We start from the raw sequence: 27,809 nt of genomic DNA, 5'->3' as shown, positions 1-27,809 counted from the left end.
TACTTGTAAATCATAAACTAAATAACAGCATGCAATGTCAATCAGCTACTTCGAAGGCCAGCAAGATATTGTTGTGTATTAAAAGAGGCATGGACTCGCGGGACAGGGATGTAATATTACCACTTTACAAAGCATTAGTGAGGCCTCATCTAGAATATGCAGTTCAGTTCTGGGCTCCGGTTCATAGAAAGGATGCCCTGGAGTTGGTAAAATACAAGCTAATAAGGGGCATGGAAAATCTAAGTTATGAGGAAAGATTAGAAGAATTAAACCTATTTAGCCTTAAAAAAAGACGAATAAGGCCTCATGCACACGAACGTATTTTTTCCCTCCCGTAAATACTGGCATAAATATGGGTCCTTGGTCACACGTATTAGACCCGTATTGCACCAGTATTTACGGACCCGTGCCCGTAAATATGGGTCCGGTGTCCCCAGTATTCTACCCGTATTTACGTGCATGTTTTCACTGCAAAATTGCACTGCACTAATCAGCAGCCCCTTCTCTCTATCAGTGCAGGATAGAGAGAAGGGGTAGCCCTTTCTGAGGTAAAAGTACAAGAAATTCATACTTACCCGGCCGTTGCCTTCGTGACGCGTCCCTCTCTTGACATCCAGCCCGACCTCCCTGGATGACGCGGCAGTCCATGTGACCGCTGCAGCAGTCACATGGGCTGAAACGTCATCCCAGGAGGCTGGACTGGAGGAAGAAGCAGGGAGTTCTGTGTAAGTATGAACGTCTTTTTTTTTTACAGGTTAATCTATATTATAATCGATAGTCACTGTCCAGGGTGCTGAAACAGTTACTGCCGATCGTTTAACTCTATCAGCACCCGGGACAGTGACAATTTACTGACGTCGCCTAGCAACGCTCCCGTAATTACGGGTGCACACACGTAGTCACCCGTAATTATGGGAGCCCCAAAGACTTCTATGGGCCTGCCCGTGCCGTAATTGCGGCCTGAAATAGGACATGTTCTATATTTTTCAACGGCACGGGCACCTTCCCGTAAGCATACGGGGAGGTACCCGTGGCCAATAGAAGTCAATGGGCCCGTAAAATCGGGCCGTAATTACGGCCCGTAATTACGGGCATTTTTACGTTCGTGTGCATGGGGCCTAAGGGGGGACATGATTAACTTCTATAAATATAATAATGGCACATACAAAAAGTATGGTGAAATCCTGTTCCATGTAAAACCCCCTCAAAAAACAAGGGGGCACTCCCTCCATCTGGAGAAAAAAAGGTTCAACCTGCAGGGGTGACAAGCCTTCTTTACTGTGAGAAGTGTGAATCTATGGAATAGCCTTCCGCAGGAACTGGTCACAGCAGGGACAGTAGATGGCTTTAAAAAAGGCTTAGATAATTTCATAGAAAAATAATATAAAAGCTCCTATGTGTAGAGATTTTTCCCTTCCCTTTTCCCATCCCTTGGTTGAACTTGATGGACATGTGTCTTTTTTCAACCATACTAACTATGTAACTGCAGATGCCCCGTGCAGTTGTTACGTATATGGACTTTGGCAGCGTGCAAAAGGGTTTAATGTGTGCAGAGCTGATTTAGTGTCAGCAGCGCTGCACTGATCTATGTGCCGGCTCATTCTACAAGTGCCGTCACCTCTTCCACTTAGTTTCATAAAACAACCATGTGTTTTTTATAAATCGAAGTTTATATGTACAGCGCTGCTCACACTGAAGGAGTGCTGTACTATTCTGTCCCCTGGCTCTCTCCCCCGTGTTCCGGCAACAGCCCTTCTCCCTTGGTCCCTGGCTTATACCTAGAGATAACGGAGCCAGTAAAGCTCGTTATCTGGGCACATAATGAGCTGATGATCACCATCACTGTCTAATCATGGTGATCATAGAAGAGTTTGTTTGCTAAACTCTGTGGAGAATTTTGGTCATTTGCATAATTAAATTGGGTTTATACTGATAAAAAGGGATCCTATGTGCAGTGATTGGTCCTCTTTAAGGGCAGCATAGTATTAGGACAGGTCTACTGTACTATTAGCACAAACAGAACAAAAAATTTTTTGCTGTTTACCTAAAAGAGCCAATTAAAAATGCAGTGACTGAAGACTGTGTGTATATAATTTGTTAAATTCTATTAGCCATACGGCACAATCATTTTTTTTTTACCGCTTGGGCTAATAATGAAGCGGACTGGTTTCCATTCTTTGCTGCCACTAAACAGGGCATCATAGTATAATGACAGGTCTACTTTAAAAAAATGGAAAGAGAGGCAGCACTCCACAGGTCAAGATAGAATACATTTATTCACCCATCAGTGAAAAAAGTACAAAGTTTCAGCTGCTCGATGCAGCCTTTGTAAAGCAAAGTAAAACAGACAATTCAGTGCTTTTATACAACCCACAATGGGAGGAGCCATAATCAAATTTAAACATCTTGTCACTAAACTAATACCTTGAGGGGGTCTAATTTCCAAAAATGTATCATTTCGGGGGTGTTGAGAATGTTTAGGCACTTCACAACATCTGCACTAGTCGTATGGTGTCAGGAAGCCAGCTTTGGAAAATTTGCTCTCTAAAAGCCAGTTTGCGCATCCTTCATTGTAAGCACTGGCGTAGCTATAGGGGTCGCAGCGGTCGCAATTGCGATCGGGCCCCGAAGCCAGGGGGGCCCACAGCCCCCCGCACCACATCAATATAAAGTTACTATAGCAACTCGGGCCGCGGGCCCCTGTTACTATAGTAACAGACTGTACTAACCTTCCTGGTTCCGGATCGCAATGGAGGTCCTGACGTCAAGCGCTGTGAGCAGCGCATGACGTCACAGCGCTATGCGCTGCGCACAACATCGAGAGGACAGAACTTCCGCCGCGGCTGAAGAGGAAGGTAAGAGTAGTAGCCCTGACTGGCGTGGTCCGACTCCCGGGACCCGCCAATCAGCTGTTTTGAAGGGGCCGCAGCACTCGTACGAGAGCTGCTTCACCTTCATTCCGGTCACACTGTGAATCGGTGTCGGTGATTCACAGTGTGAGCGAGTAGTGAAATGAAGGGGAAGCAGCTCTCGTACGAGTGCTGCGGCCCCTTCAAAACAGCTGATTGGCGGGTCCCGGGAGTCGGACCCCGACACATCAGCTATTGATGGCCTATCCTGAGGATAGGCCATCAATGTTTAGGGACTGGACAAGCCCTTTAACCCTACAATGTAGCAGGCTTAGAGGGTCCATTAGACAGGATCACAGATTGTGTGATGCGGTCTGCTGGGCCCTGTATCTAAGCCAATCACATGGTAGGCTTAGATACATGGCCCATGTGTGATCCTGTCTGATGGGCCCTGTATATAAGCCTACCACACTGTAGGTTTAGATACAGGGCCCCAGCACACAGTAATCTTATACTGTATAAGATTACTGTCTGCTTGACCCTGTATCTAAGCCTACCTTGTGGTAGGCTTAGATACAGGGTCCCACAGACAGTATCACACATGGGCCCTGTATCTAAGCCTAACACATGTGTTACTAATCAGTTTTTTTTGTGTGTTTTCTTACAGGTTCGTTCATTGGACTACGTCGGATTCCAGGACTACTTCGATGACGGCTTTTTTTTTTATTATCAATAAAATGGTTAATGAGGGTTGTGTGTTTTTTTTTTATTTCAATAAAATATTTTTTCTATGTCTTTGTGGTTTTTTTTAAACTATATTACTACCGCCTTAGTAATGGCCGCAGGCTAATTGACAGCATCCATTGCTAAGTTGGGGCTTAGTGTTAGCCAGAGGCTAACACTAACCCCCATTATTACCCCGGTACCCACCGCAACCAGGGGTGCTGGGAAGAGCCGGGTACCATCCAGTACTTGACCATCTGTAGTGATGGTCGGCCACTGGGGTGGCCGCAGGCTGGTATTATCAGGAGGAGAAAGGCCAAAAACAGTGGCCCTTCCCACCCTGGTGATGCTTGGCTGCTGCTGCTTTATTGTATCTGGCTGGTTATGAAAAATGGGGGGGACCCCACGTCATTTAAAAAAATAAATAAAAATAATAATTGGAAAGAACGATGTCAGGTCCCCCCCCCCAATTTTCATAACCAGCCAGATACAACACAGCAGCAGCAGGCAGCATTACCAGAGTGGTAGGTGCCACTGTTTTTGGCCTTCCCCAGCCTAATACTACCAGCCTGCAGCCGCCCCGGTGCCTGACCGTCACTACAGATGGACGGGTACTGGTTCGTACCCGGCTCTTCCCAGCACCCCTGGTGGCGGTGGGTACCGGGGTAATAATGGGGGTTAGTGTTGGCCTTTGCACCGGATAACATTAAGCCCCGCCTTAGTAATGGAGGTTGTCAATCAGCCAGCGACCATTACTAAGGCGGTGATAAAGTTTAAAAAGATACAAGCACATAGAAAAAATATTTTATTGAGATAAAAAAACACAAACCCCATTAACCATTTTATTGAGAATAAAAAAACGCTGTCATTGAAGTCCTCGTATACGAAGTCCAACAACCGAAACTGTAAAAAAACACAATCACACAAAAATAATCAGTAACACATAAAGAAGCAAAATTATTATTCTTACCTTTCTTGGGTCCAGCGCTGAAACCGCAATGTCAGCGAGCTGAGTCCTGTATCTAATCCGATCATGTGTGATACTGTCTGCTGAGCCACTGTATCTAATCCTATCATGTGTGATACTGCCTTCTGAGCCACTGTATCTAATCCGATCATGTGTGATACTGTCTGCTGAGCCACTGTATCTAATCCTATCATGTGTGATACTGCCTTCTGAGCCACTGTATCTAATCCTATCATGTGTGATACTGTCTGCTGAGCTGTGTATCTAATCCTATCATGTGTGATACTGTCTGCTGAGCCACTGTATCTAATCCTATCATGTGTGATACTGTTAGCTGAGCCACTGTATCTAATCCTATCATGTGTGATACTGAATCTAATCCTATCCATAGTTTATAGGGTCGTAGTGCTATAGATATGCTATGCTGTCTCCTATACACACTTTTTTTTTGGGGGGGGGACATATGTATTGGGGCTATTTCCCCTGACATTTTAAGTCCTTAGTGATGCCCCCGGCTGCTAGTGCTGCATTGTTAGGTCACTTAGGAGACCCAGCGATGCAGCTGAAAGCTGCGGGCCGTCGGCCATGAGAAGTTTGCGGGGGGGGGGGCCCAATAAGAACTTTTGCATTGGGGCCAATGAGCCTTTAGCTACGCCCCTGATTGTAAGCAATGCCTTGCACCCAGCGTGTAAGACATACACACATATTTGGTATTGTTAAAGTCGGCAGAAGTTGTCAAATATGTATTTAGGTGTATTTACCAGTGTCATGCACCAGATATAAAAATAAAAAAAATCGGCTAAAATTCCGAATGCACATTTTTTTAAAATTTATTTTCCTTTTACATATTTTAAAAAGTAAAATATATCTATTATATTTTTATACAATATGGAAGCCCAACATGTTCTGAGAAAAACAAGACCAAATACATGTAGATTGGAAGAGTAAAAAATAACAATTTGTTTTTAACTCGGCACTTGGCTAAAACTTGAAAATGGGCCTCGTCGTGAAGGGGAGTAAAGCCTCTGGTCAGGAAGTGGTTAAAGAGGCTCTGTCACCACATTATAAGTGCCCTATCTTCCACATAATGTGATCGGCGCTGTAATGTAGATCACAGCAGTGGTTTTTATTTAGAAAACAATCTATTTTCACCAAGTTATGACCTATTTTAGCTTTATGCTAATGACTTTCTTAATGCCCAACTGGGCGTGTTTTTACTTTTTGACCAAGTGGGCGTTGTGGAGAGAAGTGTATGACGCTGACCAATCAGCGTCATACACTACTCTCCATTCATGTAGTCAGCACATAGTGATCCTGCATTGTTCACTAAGTGCAGTCACATACACACACATTAATGTTACTGAAATGTCTTGACAGTGAATAGACATCAGTTCCAGCCAGGACGCGATGTCTATTCACAATCCTGACACTTCGGTAACATTTGTGTGGGACTTACAGCACAGCATGCGTGATCTCGCGAGATCACGCTGTAAGCTGTCCTTTACAGTGAGATCACGAGGCAATGGCACAAATTTCGGATCAAAATGAAACGGTTAGGTGAAATTGTGACAAATTTATTTAAGAGGCGTGCACCTTTTGATAGATTTAGAGCCAATCACTTACTACAGTACCTCCTTTTTTTCTTAGACTACCGTAAAAAATACTCCAGTCTTCAAAGTAAAAAAACTCCAGTATTCAAAGTACTCCATGGCCCAAATGTGGGCCATGGAGTACTTTGAATACACCTATTGAATGTCTGAGAGAAGATAGAATAAAGTAGACAGTAGTCCTTCTCTCTCCCTAAATTGATCTAGCCCCGTAGCTAGAAAAGGCGAAGTAGTAACAGAGAGGTGACTAGAAGAGGTAAGTGTTCTTTTGGTCAATTGATTCAGTCCTTCGGTATTTCAAATTCAAAACATACGTGTTTTAAATTAAATTATCTCATCAGGGGTCGGTGAAGGAGATTAAATCACTATGCAGAGTGTCTAATGTTGCAGCGTTAAAAGGGGTTGTCCACTACCGGACAACTGATGACCTATCCACCGAATAGGTCATCAGTTCATCATCGGTGGGGGTCCGACCCCGCACTGTTCAGCTGCCTCGGCTGCCTGCGGGCACTGGATGTCATTGCACAGTATGCAATGTACAGAACCGGAAGTAGTTGGCTCCGTACATTGCATAGCATCCGTGCTGCCGAACTGCAGCTCTGCTCGTATTCACTTGAATACGAGCAGAGCTGCAGTACTGCAGTTTGGCCGCTATTCCGTGGCCGGAGACATCTGCTTTCTGGCATGGACGTCCGGTAGCCGGAGAAGCAGATCGGTGTGGGGCCCAGGTGTCGGACCCCCACCAATCATATACTGATGACCTATCCGGTAGATAGATCATCAGTTGTCCGGAAGTGGACAACCCCTTTAAGGCTTTGATATAATCTATGCACTGTTGCTATTCCAACCAGTATTTTGATTACAAACCATTATGCTCTTAAAGTACAAAGTACATTAGCTGTTTAGGTAGGTTGGTGACTGAAATTGTCAAATAATGCCCCCAATTCTCGATTGGATTGTGATCTGGACTTTGTCTTAGCTATTCCCCTTTTTGTTGTTAAGTAACTTCTGTGTTGCTATGGCCTTTTGCTTGGGATCATTGCCCTGCCGAAAGGTGGATGTTCTTTTAAGTCTCCGTTTTTTTTTTGTCTTCCATTAGCTTCCTATATTTTGCATCATGCATCAGTTCAATTTTAATCCAATTGTCAGTTCCCGCTAAAGAAATGCACCCCTAAAGCATGATACTTCACTGGTACTTCCCATACATCAATACATCACTGTTGGGATGATATTTGGTAAGGGATAGACAGTGTTAATTTTTATTTTGGACAAAACGCTTATTTTTTTCCTTATTGAACCAAAACACATTTTCCCACATTTTAACTGGGTTTATCTAATGGCTTCTGTCAAACTCCAGATGTGCTTAGATGTGTTTTTTATTCAGTAATGGCTGCTTTCTAGCCAGCCTCCCATACAGGCCAGTTGTAAGTAGAGATCTTGATATGGTTCTCCGGCACCTTCACTCCAGTCTCCACTGAACTGTGTAGATCCTTCAAAGTCATTCTTGGCCTCTCTGTGGGTTCCCTAGACAAGTCTACTTGTATGGATGACGAGGATGAGAGATGGTCTTGTCTAGGCAGTGCCTGTAGTATATGATGCGGCTTCCATTTACTCATAATTGATCAAATAGTACTCCCTGGGATATCTAAACACTTGGATATTGTTTCGTAGCTTTTTTATCTCTTGTGCATGACTAAAACATTCTTTTTAATTTCCTTTAATGAATGATTTTTAGTCTTCATTTTCATATCTGGTACCATTTTTACAATGGTACATCAATTAAGGGTCTACTGTAACGCAACTGTTAAAGGGGTTATCTGGGTTATTAATATTGATGGTCTATTCTCAGGATCCAAAGGATAGGCCTTCATTTTTAATAACCCGCATAACCTCTTTAAGGTAATATTTTTTAATGTGTAAACTTGGAGCTTCAACAGTACAGGCATTGAATAGTTATGCAAGCAGTATTTTTCAGTTTGTTTTTTTTTATTTCAAATAAATCTGCTGACAAATGATGAATTGTTAATTTAAAAATGTACTTTAAGGGCATACAGATTTAAAATAAAAAAAACACTGGCTATTATAATATGTGTCATTTGTAATCCAGACAAAGTGTTGACTGTTTAGGGGGTTGAATACTCCTGTACGCCACTATATAAAACTTACACTCAAACATAGATTAAATAAATATAAGAGGAAGTAAACACCTTTATTTTCTAAACCTCTTAAATTTCTTATATCTTACCGATCAATTTTCTAACATCATATATTTTCTGCCATACTCGTAATCAAATTTGTTAAACCATAGGCCGGACGGAACTCACCTGGAAAGTTTAGTGTTAATACTTTATGTAAATTACCTTTCCTTGCGCACAAATTGTTCCATCCAAAGGAGGTCCTTTTTTTGTTTTACAAAAATAAGGGTTATCTGGGTGACTGCACCAGAGTTGCTTGCAGGGGTCAAATGTGCGAAACTATTAAAAAAAAAAGAAAAAAAAATAGAATTTACATTTTTTTTTCTGTCGATTTTACTGTGTATGACAAAGATTTTTTCAATGCAAAGATATAGAAAAAGACTTTGGAGAGCGGCTGTATTGTAGTTCAATGCAACACAGTCAAATTAGCATGCAAATGGAATCGTACTCACATCCCCTCCGATGCTCGTTCACTTTAAATATCACTCCCCTGGTCACTCTTTCAGTAATGCAGCAGGCTGAATCATCAAACGAAGTAAAAGGGTAATTTTCATAACATTTGAATATAAAATGGGCAAACATTCCACGCATATCGGGGCATCCCCCTTCATTAGTAATCATTAGCTGTCATATACTAGCACGTTTAAAGAGGCTCTGTCACCAGATTCTCAAATCCCTATCTCCTATTGCAGGTGATCGGTGCTGCAATGTAGATAACAGCAAAGTTTTGTTTTTTTTGAAAAACGATCATTTTTGGCCAAGTTATGAGCAATTTTATATTTATGCAAATGAGCCTTTCTAATGGACAACTGGGCGTGTTTTCTCTTATTTCCAAATGGGCGTGTATTGTGTTTGTAACATCTGGGTGTGTTTACTTGTTTTACTAGATGGGCGTTGTGAATAGAAGTGTTTGTCAGCATCATACACTTCTATTCACAACGCCCAACTAGTAAAACAAGTAAACACACCCAGATGTTACAAACACAATACACGCCCAGTTGTCCATTAGAAAGGCTCATTTGCATAAATATAAAATTCCTCATAACTTGGCCAAAAATGATAGTGTTGTTTGAGGTCATGTGTCACTTTGTGTAGGAGGTGTGGCAGTAGTTAGGGTTCAAATTATGAGTCACATCCGGTGTGAGAAAGGAGACTTGGGAGCATAGATAGAGCGGTCTCAGATTTTGTGTCACTTCCTGTGGGAGGAACTAGATGTCAGAGGCTGAATGGCAACATAGAGGGGTAGCAGATTTACATCACTTTCGGTTTTGGGGAGGCGAGAATAAGGGGAGCGTGGGTATTTAAATGTGCTAGTATATGACAGCTAATGATTTCTGATGAAGGGGGATGCTCCGATACGCGTGGAATGTTTGCCCATTTTATATTTGTTTTTATATTCAAATGTTATTAAAATCACCCTTTTACTTAGTTTGACGATTCAGCCTGCTGCATTACTGAAAGAGTGACCAGGGGAGTGATAGTTAAAGTGAACGAGGATCGGAGGGGAGCTAGGTGCCTAGCTTTCCTCACACATGTGAGTACGATTCCGTTTGCATGCTAATTTGACTGCATTGCATTGAACTTCAATACAGCCGCTCTCCAAAGTCTTTTCCTATATCTTTGAATTGTTTATACGGTACCAGATAACGAAGGACTCCAGCAGGATTGCAGCGGCTGAAAAAAAAGTTTATTTCTGTCTGCTTTGGGATATTTGTGGGTGGTAACTTAGTTGCCGCTCACAGAGAGTAAGTTGGAAAAACATACTATTTTATAAAAAAGGGAAATATTATTGTGGCTGGCAGGGGCGTAGCTAAAGGCTCATGGGCCCCGATGTAAAGTTCTTTGGGGCTCATGGGCCCCAAAATTCTCATGGCCGATGGCCCACAGCTTTCAGCTGCATCGCTGGGTCTCCTAAGTGACCCAACAATGCAGCACTACAAGCCAGGGGTGTCGCTAATGTGTTAAAACGTCAGGAAAACTAGCCCCAATACATATGTCACTCCCGCAAAAAAAAAAGTGTGTGTGTATGTATATATATAATATATATATATATATCTATATATACAGTGGAGGAAATAAGTATTTGATCCCTTGCTGATTTTGTAAGTTTGCCCACTGTCAAAGTCATGAACAGTCTAGAATTTTTAGGCTAGGTTAATTTTACCAGTGAGAGATAGATTATATAAAAAAAAAATAAGAAAATCACATTGTCAAAATTATATATATTTATTTGCATTGTGCACAGAGAAATAAGTATTTGATCCCCTACCAACCATTAAGAGTTCAGCCTCCTCCAGACCAGTTACACGCTCCAAATCAACTTGGTGCCTACATTAAAGACAGCTGTCTTACATGGTCACCTGTATAAAAGACTCCTGTCCACAGACTCAATTAATCAGTCTGACTCTAACCTCTACAACATGGGCAAGACCAAAGAGCTTTCTAAGGATGTCAGGGACAAGATCATAGACCTGCACAAGGCTGGAATGGGCTACAAAACCATAAGTAAGACGCTGGGTGAGAAGGAGACAACTGTTGGTGCAATAGTAAGAAAATGGAAGACATACAAAATGACTGTCAATCGACATCGATCTGGGGCTCCATGCAAAATCTCACCTCGTGGGGTATCCTTGATCCTGAGGAAGGTGAGAGCTCAGCCGAAAACTACACGCAGGGAACTTGTTAATGATCTCAAGGCAGCTGGGACCACAGTCACCAAGAAAACCATTGGTAACACATTACGCCGTAATGGATTAAAATCCTGCAGTGCCCGCAAGGTCCCCCTGCTCAAGAAGGCACATGTACAGGCCCGTCTGAAGTTTGCAAATGAACATCTGGATGATTCTGAGAGTGATTGGGAGAAGGTGCTGTGGTCAGATGAGACTAAAATTGAGCTCTTTGGCATTAACTCAACTCGCCGTTTTTGGAGGAAGAGAAATGCTGCCTATGACCCAAAGAACACCGTACCCACTGTCAAGCATGGAGGTGGAAACATTATGTTTTTGGGGTGTTTCTCTGCTAAGGGCACAGGACTACTTCACCGCATCAATGGGAGAATTGATGGAGCCATGTACTGTCAAATCCTGAGTGACAACCTCCTTCCCTCCACCAGGACATTAAAAATGGCTTGTGGCTGGGTCTTCCAGCACGACAATTATCCGAAACATACAGCCAAGGCAACAAAGGAGTGGCTCAAAAAGAAGCACATTAAGGTCATGGAGTGGCCTAGCCAGTCTCCAGACCTTAATCCCATCGAAAACTTATGGAGGGAGCTGAAGATCCGAGTTGCCAAGCGACAGCCTCGAAATCTTAATGATTTACAGATGATCTGCAAAGAGGAGTGGGCCAAAATTCCATCTAACATGTGTGCAAACCTCATCATCAACTACTAAAAATGTCTGACTGCTGTGCGTGCCAACAAGGGTTTTGCCACCAAGTATTAAGTCTTGTTTGCCAAAGGGATCAAATACTTATTTCTCTGTGCACAATGCAAATAAATATATATAATTTTGATAATGTGATTTTTTTAAATTTTTTTTATATAATCTATCTCTCACTGGTAAAATTAACCTAGCCTAAAAATTCTAGAATGTTCATGTCTTTGACAGTGGGCAAACTTACAAAATCAGCAAGGGATCAAATACTTATTTCCTTCACTGTATATCTATGAGACAGCATAGCACTACGACCCCATAGCTATGGGAGGGATTAGATACAGTGGCTGAGCAGAAAGTGTCACACATGATTTGATTAGATATAGGGCCCAGCTCGCTGACATTGCGGCTCCAGCGCTGGACCAGGAAAGGTAAGTATAATAAATGTTTTTTTTGCGTTTTTTTACAGGTTCGGTTGTTGGACTACTTCGATGCCAGCGTTTTTTTTTTATTCTCAATAAAATTGTTAACGAGGATTGTGTGGGGCTTTTTATTTCAATAAAATATTTTTTCTATTTCCTTGTATTTTTTTAAACTTTATTACTACCGCCTTATTAATGGCCGCTGGCTGATTAACAGCGTCCATTACTAAGACTTGGCTTAGTGTTAGCCGGTGAAAAGGATAGCACTAACCCCACATTATTACCCCTGTACCCACCGCCACTAGGGGTACCAAGAAGAGCTGGGTCTGAAGTGATGGACGGACACTGGGGAGGCCGCAGGCTGCAATTATTAGGCTGGGAAAGGCCAAAAACCGTGGCCCTTTACACCCTGGTAATGCTAGCCTGCTGCTGCTTTGTTGTATCTAGCTGTTTATGAAAAATGCGGGGACCCCACGTCGTTTTTTCCAATTCTTTATTTCTTTTTTTCAAAAATGATGTGGGGTCCCCCCATTTTTGATAACCAGCGCTGCGGCCCCTTCAAAACAGATGATTGGCAGGGGTCCCGGGAGTCGGACCCCGACCTATCAGCTCAAGCAGACAGTGAAATGAAACTTACCATCCTCTTCGGCCGCAGCGGAGGTCCTGACTCCATCCGGGGTCAGAACCTTGTGCGCAGTGCACAGCGTCGTGACGTCATGCTCAGCGCACAGCATCGTGACTTGAGGACCTCCGCTGCGCTTCTGAACGAGGAGGGTAAGTACTGCAGATACTATAGTAACAGGGGCCCGTGTAGTTTATTACATAGGCCCCGGTTACTATAGTAGCTTTTTATTGATGTGGTACGTGGGGCCGGTTGCAATTACGACCCCTATAGTAACACCACTAGTATCTTTTCGCTCCTTCCTTTTTTCTGTTTATTTTACTGCAAAGATTTTTACAAGAATAGAAATAGCTACACATAACAGTAACCTAACACCACATTATAAACTGTTGTTACTGTACTTAAGATGCCACCTGAGCTTTGTGGTCAGAACTGTGGGAAAACAGTGTAGAACATAAATGAAACCATGATTGTGCAGGTTGGATTTTAAAAGCAAGCAGGGGCATTTTAAAAAGCGTGATACGTGCGACGCACATGCTTTTCACGCATGTCATACGCACCTATATTAGTCTATGGGGGCATGCAGACAGTCCGTGACTTTTGCTCAGCGTGAGTCCGCTGAAAAAAACTCACGACATGTTCTATCTTTGTGCGCTGTTCGCGCATCACGCACCCATTGAAGTCAATGGGTGCGTGAAAACCATGCATGCCGCACGGAAGCACTTCCGTGCAAACTGTGTGATTCGCGCAACAGCTGTCAAACTCTGAATGTCAACAGAAAAGCACCACGTGCTTTTCTGTTTACAAACATCCAAACGGAGTGTCATAATGATGGCGGCTGCGAGAAAATCTCGTAGCCGCGCATCATACGCTGATGACACACGGAGCTGTTAAGTGCCTTTTGCGCACGCAATGCTCCGGTGGTCATCTTCCCTCCCATTCCAACAACAATAACGTGCAGTACCAGTTGTGCTGTGATGCCAGTAAGTATGGAACGTGACCACTGAGGCAGCGGGTCATCACTGCTGGATTGTAAACAAAGACTATGGGGGGGAGATCATCAGAGTTGCACTGGAGCAGTGGGGGATTTGACAGGTGAATAATGTTTTCTTTATTTCATACAATTTTCTGCAGACATTGTTGTTGTTTTTTTTTACTATTGGACAACCAGTTAAACCCCTTAACGACATGCCATGTACAGTTACGTCGCTGTTGTTAAAGACTTAACGCAATCCAACGTATACTTGTGTTGGAGCATTAGACGGTTACTGTGTCTAAAGACATGGTTACCAAGCAGAGATGGCTGCTGTCCCTAACAGCAGGCCATCTTAACACATTGGCCAGAGGGTTGTCGCGCCAAATCAGACTGGCCAATCGCAGATTTTTGCGGCATTAACAAATCACTGTACCAGAGGGCACCTTTAAATTTAAATGGTGGACATTGGTGTTGTCTAGAAGAGCCCCAATCCCTGTCATGTATTCATGGGGTGGTGGCGGTGGTGCCACCTCCCCATCACTATGATTGGTCGGTGTTACATCTTTGGCCGCGGACCGTCGTCCTGACTTACACCCTGACGGCCGCGGCCATGGACGAGTGAGTGCCGGGCGGTATCTTCCCCCTGGGAGACGCCGGCACTCAATTCCGCATCTAGGTACTGGCTCACGCAGGGTGTGCGTACATGCACATGCAGAATATCTGCAAATTAGCCCAGAATGCCTCTGGACTATAAAAAGGGTTATGCCCTTCCATTCATTGCATGAGCGTTGTTGTGTCTTTGCAAATGGTCCCTTAGTGTTTCCCAGTTCCCAGTGTTCGGGTTCCTGCTACCAGTACCCCGTATCCCGTGCTACCGTGCCCCTGTGCCTTAAAGGGGTTGTCCGGGATACCATCATATTTTCAAAAACCCCTTTAAGGCATGTAATTTATAAATGTAAATACATTTGTAATATACTTACATTTTCCAAAGTTGCCCCGTTTCCAGATCCTGCCGTGGGGAACTTAACTGGTGACGTCACTCTCTGCACTGGCTCTGCCGCTTTGTTGATCTTGAATTCGTTGCCGGCAATGAATTCAAGATCAACAAAGCGGCAGAGCCAGTGCAGAGAGTGACGTCACCAGTCAAGTTCACCACGGCAGGATCTGGGAACGGGGCAACTTTGGAAAATGTAAGTATATTACAAATATTGACTTTTATAAATTACATGCATTAAAGGGGTTTTTGAAAATATGATGGTATCTCGGAAAACCCATTTAAAGTGTTGTAGTCGTGTTGTGCTGTCTGCTGCTTCTGCTGTGTTGCACCCCGCCTGGTGCCTGCCTAGTGTCAGAGCCTCATCTCAGCCTGAAACCACCGCTACTGTCTATGTTAACTCAGGTACCCTTTCCAGAACTATAGACATTGCCTATACCTGTTTGGCCAGCTGCTATCCGGCTACGCAGTACGGCCCAGTGGGTCCACACCCCACGTCATGACAGTACACTCAGGCCATGGACCCCGCTGGTCAATTCAAGGGCCTTTCACCTTCTCAAGCCATGAAAGCGGATCTGCAGGACCTGCGAACACAAAAGGATCAACTTCTTGTGGCAGTAAACCCCATAGCACAACAGCTAGGGGCGCTAGCTGCTTCCTTCTCTGCACCTGTTCCAGTTTCTCTGGCTGATCCTCCTGCTACACCTCCTGTCAGCAACAGTTCTGATCCCCGATTCTCGCTGCCACTACCGCCTCAATTCAACGGAGACGCAAGCGCATGCAGGGGATTTCTCAAATAGTGTCACATTCACTTCACCTTGCATGCCAGAGCATTTCCCTTGGACGGCGCCAGGATCGCCTTCATTGTTTCCCTGCCCTGACGTGGACGAACCCTATCTGGGAATGACAGGGACCTGAAACCCATGACTTCCAGGGGTTCCTGCGGTTATTCCGCACTGTGTTTGAGGAGCCTTGACGAGTCTCGTCGGCAGCTACTTTCCTACTGAACATTCGCCAGGTGGACACCTATGTGAGGCGAGTATACCATCCAGTTCCGGATCCTGGCAGGTGAGCTGTCCTGGAACAACGAGGTTTTGGTAGCTTCCTTCTGGCATGGACTGTCATCAGAGATCAAAGATAAACTGGCTGCCTGTGATCTACCACCTATCCTTGACGGCCTCATTTTACTTGCTACCCGGGTTGATATGAGGCTCAGGGAAAGATCCCAAGAGGTTCGTCGGGAGAGAAGACTCCCTAGGTTGGCTCCCAACTCCCTCTTGTCCTCATCTGTTGTCCCACCTAAGGAGCCTATGCAGGTGAATCGACTTAAACTTTCTGTTAAGGAGAAACAGCGCAGGCGCACTTCCGGACTTTGTCTGTATTGCGGCCTTGGAGGCCATGTTGTGTGTGTCCCCAGAAGCCAAAAAACTCCAATGCCTAGGATTGGTTGGGGAGACAACCCTGGGCAACACAGCATTTGACAGAGAACTTTCTTCCAAGTTGTCTATCCCTGTGACCCACCTGGCTTCTGACTAGCTGGACTCTGGCTCTGCAGCCATTTTTATACGCAGAGACCTAGTGGATCTCCTTCACTTACCTACAACCCTTCTGGAGAAGCCGTTGATTGTTGCCACAGTAAATAAACTGCCTCTGCCCAACCCAATATTGTCTGTGACCAAACCTCTGAGGCTTCAAGTGGGAGTCCTTCATTCCGAGCTCATCTCCTTTTTTGTCTTGCCCAGAGCCGTCAACTCCGTGCTGCTGGGTTTGCCTTGGCTCCGTCTACACGCCCCAGTCCTGGATTGGGACTCCGGAGAGGTACTCCAGTGGGGTCCCAAGTGCCTCAACCACTGCCTGGGGCATATCCATCCGGTTCAGCCTCCTCCGCATCAGTCATTGGCAGTGTTGCCTCCTTGCTACTCTCAATTCTCAGATGTCTTCAGCAAGAAGGAGGCAGAGACGTTGCCCCCAGACCGGGCGTATGGCTGTCCTATTGACTTGGTTACTGATTCATCTCCTTCTCATGGTAGAGTATACCCTCTCTCATTACATGAGACCCAGTCTATGTCTGCCTATATTTAGGAGAATTTAGAGAGGGGCTTCATATGCAAATCCTCATCCCCGGCTGGGGCTGGATTTTTCTTTGTTAACAAGAAAAGGACGGATCTCTCCGACCCTGCATTAACTACCGTGGTCTCAATCAGAGCACGGTAAAGAACAGATACCCGCTGCCTTTGATTTCAGAATTGTTTGATCGCATACGACGAACAAATATTTTTTTAAAAACTAGACCTGCGGACGGGGGTGGCTACAACCTAATCCAGATTAGTCGAGGTGACGAATAGAAGACGGCATTTAATACTCGAGATGGGTACTATGAATACCTGTTGATGCCCTTCGGCCTGTGTAATGCTCCCGCGGTCTTCCAGGAGTTCGTCAATGAAATCTTCCGTGATCTCCTCTATGTCTGTGTTGTATCTTGATGACATTTTGATTTTTTTTCCCAGATCCAGCGACTCATCAAAGACATGTCCGTCAAGTTTTGCTTCGATTGAGAGAGAATCGCCTATATACAAAGCTGGAGAATTGCGTGTTCGAGAAAAAGTCTCTACCCTTCCTGGGCTACATCATCTCTGATTAAGGTCTCAAAATGTATCCTGAGAAGGTAAAGGCTGTACTGGAATGGCCACACCCTCAAGGCTTTAGGGCCATACAGCGCTTCTTGGGATTCGCCAACTTCTACCGGCTGTTCATCCCCAACTTATCCTCACTGACAGCTCCCATCTCTACCTTCATCAAGAAGGGCATGAACGCCAAGGTGTGGACTCCAGAAACAGAGGCCGCATTCAGAAGCTTAAAGAAGGCCTTCACGTCAGCCTCAATCCTCCATCATCCTGATGAGTCTCTGCAGTTTTCGTTGGAGGTGCACGCTTCCTCTGTTGGTGCTGGCGCACTTCTGTTCCAGAGAGGCATCAAAGGCAAGTGTCACGAAGGGTCTGTGGACCCACTGGGCCATACCGCCTTGGCGGTAAGACAGCTGGCCAATAGGGCGCAGGTCTGAGTCTATAGGATATAGGGTACCTGTGGCAGGACGGACAGTAGCTTGGCAGGAACTAGGCAGCAGGTGGAAGTCAGGCGTGGAGAAGCAGACAAGCGTGGTATCCAGCACAGCACGACTTTAGCAAGCACGGCACTAGATCGAGATACAGGTACAGGAAAAGGAAACACTGGGGGCAGGAAACACTAGGGAACCATTTGTATAGACAGACTAAGGAAACACAACAATGCTCAGGCATAGAACTAGGGGGCTGGACACCTCTTATAGTCCAGGCTACTTACGGATCAAGATTCGTCCAAGAGGTCCGGTGCGCGTGCTGCCCCTTTAAGAGCGGGCACGAGCGTGCGCGCGCACCCTACGGGATCCGGCAGAGGTGAGTGGACGCGAGTGCTAGCGTCTCCTGGGGAGGAGGCTGGGACCAGCGCTTGCCGACTCGTGGCTGCGGCTGTCAGGGGGAGGTTGGAGCTGACAGCCCGCAGCCACGAACATTACAGCAAGACAGTGGTATGTGGCTATTACTCCAAGCTTTTTCTCCCACAGAGTGCAACTACTCGATTGGGGATTGGGAGTTACTGGCCATCAAGCTGGCTCTGGAGGAGTGGAGACACCTACTAGAGGGTGCAGCTCATCCAATCCTAATATTCACGGACCACAAGAACCTCACCTATCTCTAGACGGCCCAGTGGCTGAACCCCCGTAAAGGTGGTCGCTGCTCTTTGCCCGGTTACAGTTTGAGTTCCACTACCGCCCTGCCGAAAAGAATGTGAGGGCTGATGCCTTGTCCAGGTAGTTCGAGACAGAGGACACTATGGAGTCTCCACAGAATATCATTGATCCATCCTGCATCATCCCTGTCAACCCTCTGCAAGTTAGGGACATTCCTACGGGGAGGACTTTTGTGCATCTGGCAGATAGAAGAAGAATCCTCCGCTGGGGACACAGTTATAAACTGGCAGCTCAGACGGGTGCCCGTAAGGCCCGAGACCTGATAGCCGTCAGTTCTGGTGGCCCACACTGCCCAGAGACATCACGGACTTTGTCTCCTCCTGCACGGTGTGCGCAGCAAATAAAGTTGCCCACTCCAAACCGGCTGGTCTGCTCCAACTGCTGCCTGTGCCCAATGCCCCCTTGGCAACATATTGCTATGGACTTTGTCACAGACCTGCTTTTCTCTGCTGGATGCAGTATGGTCTGAGTGGTGGTGGACTGATTCTCCAAGATGGCTCATGTTGTTCCACTGACCGGCCTGCCTTCTGCTTCCCTACTGGCCAATCTCAGTTCACCTCAAAGTTCTGGAGAGCCCTCTGTAGTCTCCTTGGTGTGAAGTTGGAATTTTCCTCAGCCTACCATCCCCAGTCCAATGGTCGAGTCGAGAGGATTAATCAGATTATGGAGAACTATCTACGACACTTTATCTCCAGGCAGCATGATGACTGGGTGCAGCTGCTTGCTTGGGCTGAGTTCTCCTACAATAACCACACTAGTGAGTCCACCGCCTCCAGCCGATTCTTTATTGTCTATGGCCAACACCCACAAATACCTCTTCCTGTTTCCACTATGTCCCTGTTGCCTGCGGCTGACTACATTCAGGGACTTTCTACAAATCTGGCTGCAGACCCGATCTTCTATTTTGCTGGCGGTAAACCGTATGCAAAGAAAGGCAGACATAAGAAGACGAGAGCCTCCCTAGTTTCTTCCAGGCACTAAGGTCTGGCTGTCCTCTAAGAATGTCCCGCTGAGGGTGCCATCTTGCAAGTTTGCCCCCAGGGTTCTTTGGACCCTTCGAGATCCTGCTGCAGATCAACCCTGTCTCCTACAAGCTTCGGCTGCCTCCCACCCTCAAGATCCCAAACTCCTTTCATGTTCTCCCTGCTGAAGCCTGTGGTTCTGAACCGCTACACCAAGACACCTAGTCCTGCAGTGGCTCCTAGCGGTTCGTCGGAGACATTCGAGGTGAAAGAGATCTTGGACACCAAGAGAGCAGGAGGAAGAACTTTTTATTTGGTGGATTGGAGGGGGTTTGGTCCAGAGGAGAGGTCCTGGGAATCAGAGGAGAACATCAATGCTCCTGTCCTCGTGAAAAGGTTTCTCTCCCGCTCTGGCCGCAAGAAGAGGGGGCGTAAGAGGGGGGATACTGTAACATCTATGGCCGTGGACCATCGTCCTGACTTACCCCCTGACGGCCGCGGCCATGGACGAGTGAGTGCCGGGCGGCATCTCCCTCCTGGGAGACGCCGGCACTCACTTCCGCATCTAGGTACTGCCTCCCGCAGTGTGCGGGCACACACACACACACACACACACACACACACACACACGCGCATGCTCGGCCTTAAAGGGCCAGTACGCGTCCATGCAGAATATCTGCAAATTAGCCCAGAATGTCACTGGACTATAAAAAGGGCTATGCCCTTCCATTCATTGCCTGAGCATTGTTGTGTTACCTTAGTCTGTCTTTGCAAATGGTCCCTTAGTGTTTCCCAGTTCCTAGTGTTCCGTTCCTGGTGCCTGCCTTCTCCCAGAGCCTCATCTCAGCCTGAAACCACTGCTACTATCTACGTTGCCTCAGGTACCCTTTCCAGAACTATAGACATTGCCTATACCTGTTTGGCCAGCTGCTATCACGCTACGCGGTACGGCCCAGTCAGTCCACACCCCACGTCGTGACAGTTGGTCTGCATAGACTGACCAATCACAGCTATGGTGTTTCAACAACCCTGCACCAGCTCTACCCATCTGTTTCCAGTTAGGAATGGTGAGCAGAGCTGGTGAATAACTACTCTCCAGCATACTGTCCTGGGATTGTCCTCCAGAGCTGTTGTCTGCTGCATCGTGCTTGTGTGATCACTCATCATCAACTGTGCTGCTGCTAACTTTTTTTTTTCAGCAGCAGCACTAGTGATCCCTAAATTTCCCTCTCAGTCCATTGTTCCTATTCCTATCCACCCCAACCACCTCCCCCTGTGTACATCCTGCAACCGCTTAGTGCTGATTAGTGACAGCCATCAATAATCAGGAATTTTTGACAAAGGACTTTTTTTCACAGTTGTTCACCTGCGCCATCTCCGTATGTGCGCTCTGTGGCACTGAGTGCTGATCAGTGACCGCCATCACTAATCAGCATCTGTGGATATTTTTTGAACGCAGGTTTTTTTTTTGCTTTTTTATTTAATTTTTTTACTAGTCCCATCTCCGTGTGTGTGCCCTTCAGCCACTGAGCACCGATTAGTGACCACCATTACTAATTGACAATTGTGCCCATTTTTTGGCACAGGTTATTCATTTTGGGCCTATTTTTAATTCACCATCTTCCTGTGTGCGCCCTGCGGCCACTGAGTGCTGAGTCTATAATCGGCCTCAGTGGTAATTTGTTGAAGCTAATTTTTTTGGGCTTTTTTTTTTTTTTTCATTCTTCTGCCAGCAGCATCTCCGTGTGTGCACCCTGCGACCTCTGAGCACTGATCAATGCTATCCAGGTACTCTCGCCCTAGTGACTGTCATTTTAATTTTGTTTGACTAGCTGCTACTCCGTTACTCCAGTGGGTCCACTTTTCCCAGAGCCGTGACAGTAGCTAGTACCTGCATAGTAGCTAAAGTCCGTTTTGTAATAAAAGAAAAATTACATAACATTTTAGGACGTTTCAGCTATACTATTTTTTAAAAAGTTTTTTAAAATAAAAATATACCTTGTTATATTTGGTGTCAGTGATACTGTAGCTTTACAGATCATTTTTATACTACAGTTTTTTTAGAACTAATATATAGCATTACAGGATTAGTGTCCATTAGTAACGGATGTTTAGTTATTTTTTTTCACTGAAGTTCGTTCACTAAATTTTACATAGCGTAGCTTTATACTTTTAGTGTAAATTTTCTGTAGCATAATTCTTATAGTCCTGTTTTTTAGCACTAGTATATAGCGTTGCAGATTCAGCGGTCAGTTTTATATTGCTATAATTTTTTTTTACTTTTAAGTTTAAAGAGGCTCTGTCACCAGATTATAAAATCCCTATCTCCTATTGAATGTGATCGGCGCTGCAATGTAGATAACAGCAACATTTTTTTTTTTAAAAAACGATCATTTTTGCCCAAGTTATGAGCAATTTTATATTTATGCAAATGAGCTTTTCAATAGACTACTGGGTGTTTTTTCTCGTTTTACCAACTGGGCGTGTATTGTGTTTTTACCAACTGGGCGTGTTTACTGGTTTTACCAACTGGGCATTGTGAATAGAAGTGTATGACGCTGACAAATCAGCGTCATGCACTTCTCATCGCTCCCACCCAGCTTCTTTCACTGCAGACACACAGCGTGACGTCACCCACAGGTCCTTCAACCTTGGCGTTGGACAGAGAAGATACATGGGCTCCAGCCGTCCGAGAGGGTAATATGCTCATCTCTAGGGAGTTTACTATGCTTACCTGCACACGGTGATGCTGCTGCAGATTCAACTGTACTCTCTCGGACGCCTGGAGCCGATGTGTCTTCTCTCATCCGACGCCAAGGTTGAAGGACCTGTGGGTGACGTCACGCTGTGTGTGCAGTGAAAGAAGCTGGGTGGGAACAATGAGGTCACCCACACGTCCTTCAACCTTGGCGTCGGAAGAGAGGAGACACATCGGCTCCAGGCGTCCAAGAGAGTACAGTTGAATCTGCAGCAGCATCACCGTGTGCAGGTAAGCATAGTAAACTCCCTAGAGACGAGCATATTACCCTCTCGGATGGCTGGAGCCCATGTATCTTCTCTGTCCGATGCCAAGGTTGAAGGACCTGTGGGTGACGTCACGCTGTGTGTCTGCAGTGAAAGAAGCTGGGTGGGAGCGATGAGAAGTGCATGACGCTGATTAGTCAGCATCATACACTTCTATTCACAACGCCCAGTTGGTAAAACCAGTAAACACGCCCAGTTGGTAAAAACACAATACACGCCCAGTTGGTAAAAACACAATACACGCCCAGTTGGATATATACATGTAAAATCACAACACACACAACCAACTGTTTAAAAGTAAATTGAGTATTACACGTGTTCAAGCACTACACACCCACCTAATAAAAATGTCCCACTCATCCTGCAGGGTCTATTCTGCAGAGGAGTCATACGCGCTTTAGAATTGAGGATTTTGTGAATTTAATGGCGGCCCAGACCAATTTATATGCCCAGCAATTTATTGCCCAGAACCCCATGTAATCATACAATAGACCCTACGGGTGGAGCCCTGTAGATGCAGCAGAGATGCTAAAAAATTGGGGCCTTGTGCTGCATATAGTACCAGTAAAGAAGCCAAAGATCAGGCAATACTGGAATACAGATATTTTGTACAACACCCCAATTTACCGCATGACCATGACCCGGACACACTTTGTAGCAATTCTTACATTTTTACATTATAATGATAGTGCACAGTGCCCGCCCCATGATGACCCCACATATGACCGCCTTTCCCAAATAAGGCCAGTCAATCATTTCTGCTCCAAATTTCAACAAGCTTACAACCTCGAAAAGAACATTACAATAAACTAGTCCCTTTTAAGTATTAAGTGGAGGCTAAAATTCCACCAATACCGTCCCAGTAGGAGGGCGAGGTATGAAATAAAAATGTACTAGCTGTGCGAGAGTAGCTCAGGGTACACTGACAGTTTTCAGGTTTATGAAAGGAAGGACTCCAGGATTGAACACCCAGAATGCCCCCCCCTCCCTGTTCTGAGAGTTTGTTGTACAATAGTGTGGGATTTAATGCACCCACAGCTGGAGAACTTGGATAACTTCTATACCAGCATCCCACTATTTAACTGCCTCTCCACCAGAAATACTGCAGCATGTGGCACGGTGCGCAAAAACCAGAGCGGCCTCCCTAACACACAGCTTGGCCAATGTGTCAGAAGGCGTGAGAGCAGGGCAGTATGCAGCGAGAACATGTTGTTCGTCAAGTTTAAGGACAAGAGGGATGAGCTTCTCTTGACCTTCCCAGCACCCTCTATGAGGTACCAATACAGTGACCCCCAAGCCAGATTATATCCCATGTAACATAATAAGTACATGGGAGGAGTTGATCTCTCAGATCAAGTGCTGAAGCCATATAGTGTCATGCGAAAAACAAGGGTGTGGTACAAAAAAGGTGGCCGTGCACATGGTACAGAAAGCATTGTATTTAATTTAAGTTTTATTCCAATGTGCAGGCCGGACAGAGTCTTTCCTTCATTATCAAAGGTGATTATCAAGGCACTTGTGTTTGAAAACAAGGAAGGGGAGGGCCCAAGCACATCTACTGAAAGTGAGGGCACCAGTATCTTCCATGGCAACACTTTCCCAGCACCGTTCCCCAAACTTCAAAGAAGGGAAGATCCCAAAAAAGATGCAGAGTGTGTTCCAAAAGGTGAAACAGAAAGGACACCGACCTGTGCATAAAGAATTGATCAAGGCTTACCATATATTTATAAATTATTAATTATATTACTTATGTACCCTTTTATTATGCTCTGATCTGCTTTTCACAACTTACATTGCAAATTTAAATACCAGTAAATATGGCCTAATTCAAATAAATTCATAAAAATAACCACGTGGGGTCAAAATGCAAATGGTGCTCCTTGTCAAAGTCCATGGCCGCGGGCCGTCAGGCTCACTCACCTCCTGATGGCCGCAGTCATGGGTCTGCGAGCGCTGGCCCCAATCTCCTCCTCAGGAGACGCCAGCGCTCACTTCCGCTTACCTCGGCTGTATCCCATAGGGTGCGAGTGCACACTCGTGCCGGCTCTTAAAGGGCCAGCGCGCGCACCTGAAGTAAATGTTAAAATTAGCCCATGACTACCCTGGACTATAAGAAGGGCTCAGCCCCTTCCTCCCTTGCCTGAGCGTTGTTGTCGTACCCTAAGTTTGTCTAGCAAATGGTCTCCTAGTCTTTTCCAGTTCCCAGTGTTCCTCGTTCCTGTGTCTGTATCCCGTGCTAACTGGTCAAGTTCCATGCTGAGCTGTAGTCGTGCTGTGCTTTATTCCACACCTGTCCTGCTACACCACGCCTGACGTCTGCCTGCTGCCTAAGTCCCAGCCGAGCCTGTCATTGCTTCTGTCCGAGCTGCCACAGGTACACTATACGAACTATAGACTGTGACCTGCGTCCTGTTGGCCAGCTGCCATACCGTCAGGGCGGTACAGCCCAGTGGGTCCACACACCCAACTGGTCAATCCAAGACCAAGATGACGTCACAAGACATGCGGATGGATATGCTGGACCTCCGATCTCGACAGGACCAACTCCTCCAGGCATTGAACAGTCTCGCACATCGGCAGGAGGCGCAAGCTGCCGTTCCTCCCATAACACCTCCTGGCAGGTTTGATCCTCAGACTACACCTCCTGGCAGTGTGGATCATCGATTTTCTTTGCCACTTCCTAACCGCTATGATGGAGACGCAAGGACCTGTTGTGGATTTTTGAACCAGTGCCAGATAGACTTCAGCCTGTATGCAAGGGCTTTTCGTCTGATGGTGCAAGGGTCGCTTTCATCATCTCTCTCCTCCCTGGCAGGGCCCTTGCATGGGCGAATCCCACTTGGGAGCGACAAGGACCAGAGACCCGTGACTTCTAGGGGTTCCTCCAGACATTTCACACAGTGTTTGAGGAGCCTGTCTCGTCTGCAGCAGCCTCCTTGGCGTAGGATCAGCAAGGAAACACCTCCGTGGGCAAGTACACCATCCACTTCCGCACTCTGGCAGGAGAACTATTGTGGAACAATGAGGCCCTGGTGGCTACATTCTGACAGGGACTGTCTCCTAAGATTAAGGACGAGCTTGCCTGCTCGATATCTACCGTCTACCCTGGATGACCTCATCGTTCTGGCCACCCGGATTGATATAAGGATCTGAGAACGGCTCCAAGAAGCTCGTCGGGAGGGAGGCCTTCCAAGTCCGGTCCCTACTTTGCAGCAACCTCTGCTGTCCTCTGATGCCGATCCTCCTAAGGAGTCTGTGAGGATGGACCATTTTAAGCTATCCACCCAGGAGAGACCAAGCAGACGCACTTCGGGACTCTGTTTATATTGCGGCCTCGGAGGCAATCTTGTGCGTCTGTGTCCCCAAAAGCCCCAAAGCCTAGGGTTGGTAGGAGAGACAACCTTGGGTAAAGAAGGACTTCCATCTAAATTGTCCATACCCGTGACCACAGTGTCCGGCGAGAAAACACATAGGGTCTCTGCTTATCTGGACTCTGGATCTGCAGTTAATTTCATTTGGAGAAACCTGGTGGATTTTCTCAAATTGCCACAACCCCTCTGGAGAGGCCGTTGATGGTTGCATTGATAAATAGACTACCCCTGCCAGACCCAGTTATAGCTGTGACAAAGCCGCTGAGGCTCCAAGTGGGAGCTCTCCACTCCGAGCTTGTATCGTTCTTTGTCTTGTCCAAGGCTGTTAACCCCATGCTGCTGGGCCTGCCTTGGCTCCGACTACATGCCCCAGTCCTGGACTGGAACTCTGGAGAGGTTCTCCAGTGGGGTCCCGAGTGTCACAACCGTTGGCTGGTACAGATTCGTTCGGCTCAGCATCCTCTGCCTCGGTCATTGGCCAGATTGCCTGGTCATTATGCTGTATATTCAATCGTCTTCAGCAAGAGGGAGGCGAAGACGCTGCCCCCACACCGGGTGTATGATTGTCCTATCAAGCTGATTAATGGTGAATCCCTTCCCCATTGTGGGGTATATTCTCTCTCCTTGCCAGAGACTCTGTCCATGTCCGCCTATGTTAAGGAGAACTTGAAGAGGGGCTTCATACGGAAGTCTTCCTCCCCGGCAGGAGCCGGGTTCTTCTTCGTCAACAAAAATGATGGTTCCCTCCGTCCTTGTATTGACTACCGGGGTCCCAACCAGAACACGGTGAAAAATAAGTATCCGTTGCCACTGATCTCAAAACTGTTTGATCGTATACGTGGTGCGAAGATTTTTTCCAAACTAGACCTGCATGGGGCTTACAACCTAATCCAGATTCGCCTAGGTGACGAATGTAAGACTGCATTTAACACCCGTGATGGACACTATGAATATCTAATAATGCCCTTCGGCCTGTGTAATGCTCCCGCAGTCTTCCAGGAGTTCGTTAATGACATCTTCCGTGACCTCCTCTATGTTTGTGTTGTGGTTTATCTTGATGACATCTAGATTTTTTCTCCAGATCCTATGACTCATCAGAGACATGTTAGTCAAGTTTTGCTGCGGTTAAGGGAGAATCGTCTGCACGCCAAGTTGGAGAAGTGCGTGTTTGAGAAAGATGCTCTACCCTTCCTGGGCTACATCATCTCAAATAGAGGTCTAAAGATGGATCCTGAAAAGGTAAAGTCCATCCTGGAATGGACACACCCTCAAGGTTTGAGGGCCATACAGCGTTTTCTGGTATTCGCCAATTTTTACAGACAGTTCATTCCACACTTCTCCTCCCTGACATCTCCTATCTCTAACCTCACCACGAAGGGCATGAATGCCAGGGTGTGGACTCCTGAGACAGAGTCCCCATTCAATAGCCTGAAGAGTGCCTTCACGTCAGCCTCTATCCTCCATCATCCAGATGTTTCTCGACAGTTCCCGGAGGATGTCGATGCCTCATCCGTCGATGCTGGTGCACTCCTGTTCCAGAGAGGTTCCAAGGGCAAGTCAAGGGTATGTGGATACTATTCCAAGCTCTTCTCTTCCGCAGAACGCAACTACTCGATTGGGGATCGGGAGTTACTGGCCATCAAATTGGCCCTGAAGGAGTGGAGACATCTACTAGAGGGCACAGCTCACCCCATCCTGATTTTTACGAACCACAAGAATCTCACCTATCTCCAGACGGCCCAACAGCTGAACCCTCGTCAGGCCAGGTTTTCACTGTTCTTTACCAGGTTCCAGTTTGAGCTCCTTTATTGCCCGGCCGACAAAAATGTGAGGGCCGATGACTTGTCTAGGTCATTCGAGACAGAGGACACCATGGATATTCCACAGAATATTATTGAACCGTCTTGTATTGTCTCTGTCAACCCCATGCAAGTTAAAG

The 27,809-nt window shown here is 46.1% G+C and overlaps 1 protein-coding gene across 1 annotated transcript in view; it reads right to left on the bottom strand.

The window, feature by feature from the left end:
• Window positions 1-27,809, bottom strand: part of LOC142748945 (A disintegrin and metalloproteinase with thrombospondin motifs 2-like) — a 911,491-nt gene that overhangs the window by 299,287 nt on the left and 584,395 nt on the right. The window contains exon 10 of the mRNA XM_075856370.1: window positions 8,507-8,620. Coding sequence (XP_075712485.1) covers window positions 8,507-8,620 — 114 coding nt within the window. The remainder of the gene's footprint in view (window positions 1-8,506; window positions 8,621-27,809) is intronic.

Source organism: Rhinoderma darwinii, chromosome 3 (genome assembly GCF_050947455.1).
Source record: "Rhinoderma darwinii isolate aRhiDar2 chromosome 3, aRhiDar2.hap1, whole genome shotgun sequence".
Taxonomy (NCBI): Eukaryota; Metazoa; Chordata; class Amphibia; order Anura; family Rhinodermatidae; genus Rhinoderma; species Rhinoderma darwinii.
Note: the sequence above shows the minus strand (reverse complement) of the source record. Positions and strands in the feature narration are given on the sequence as shown.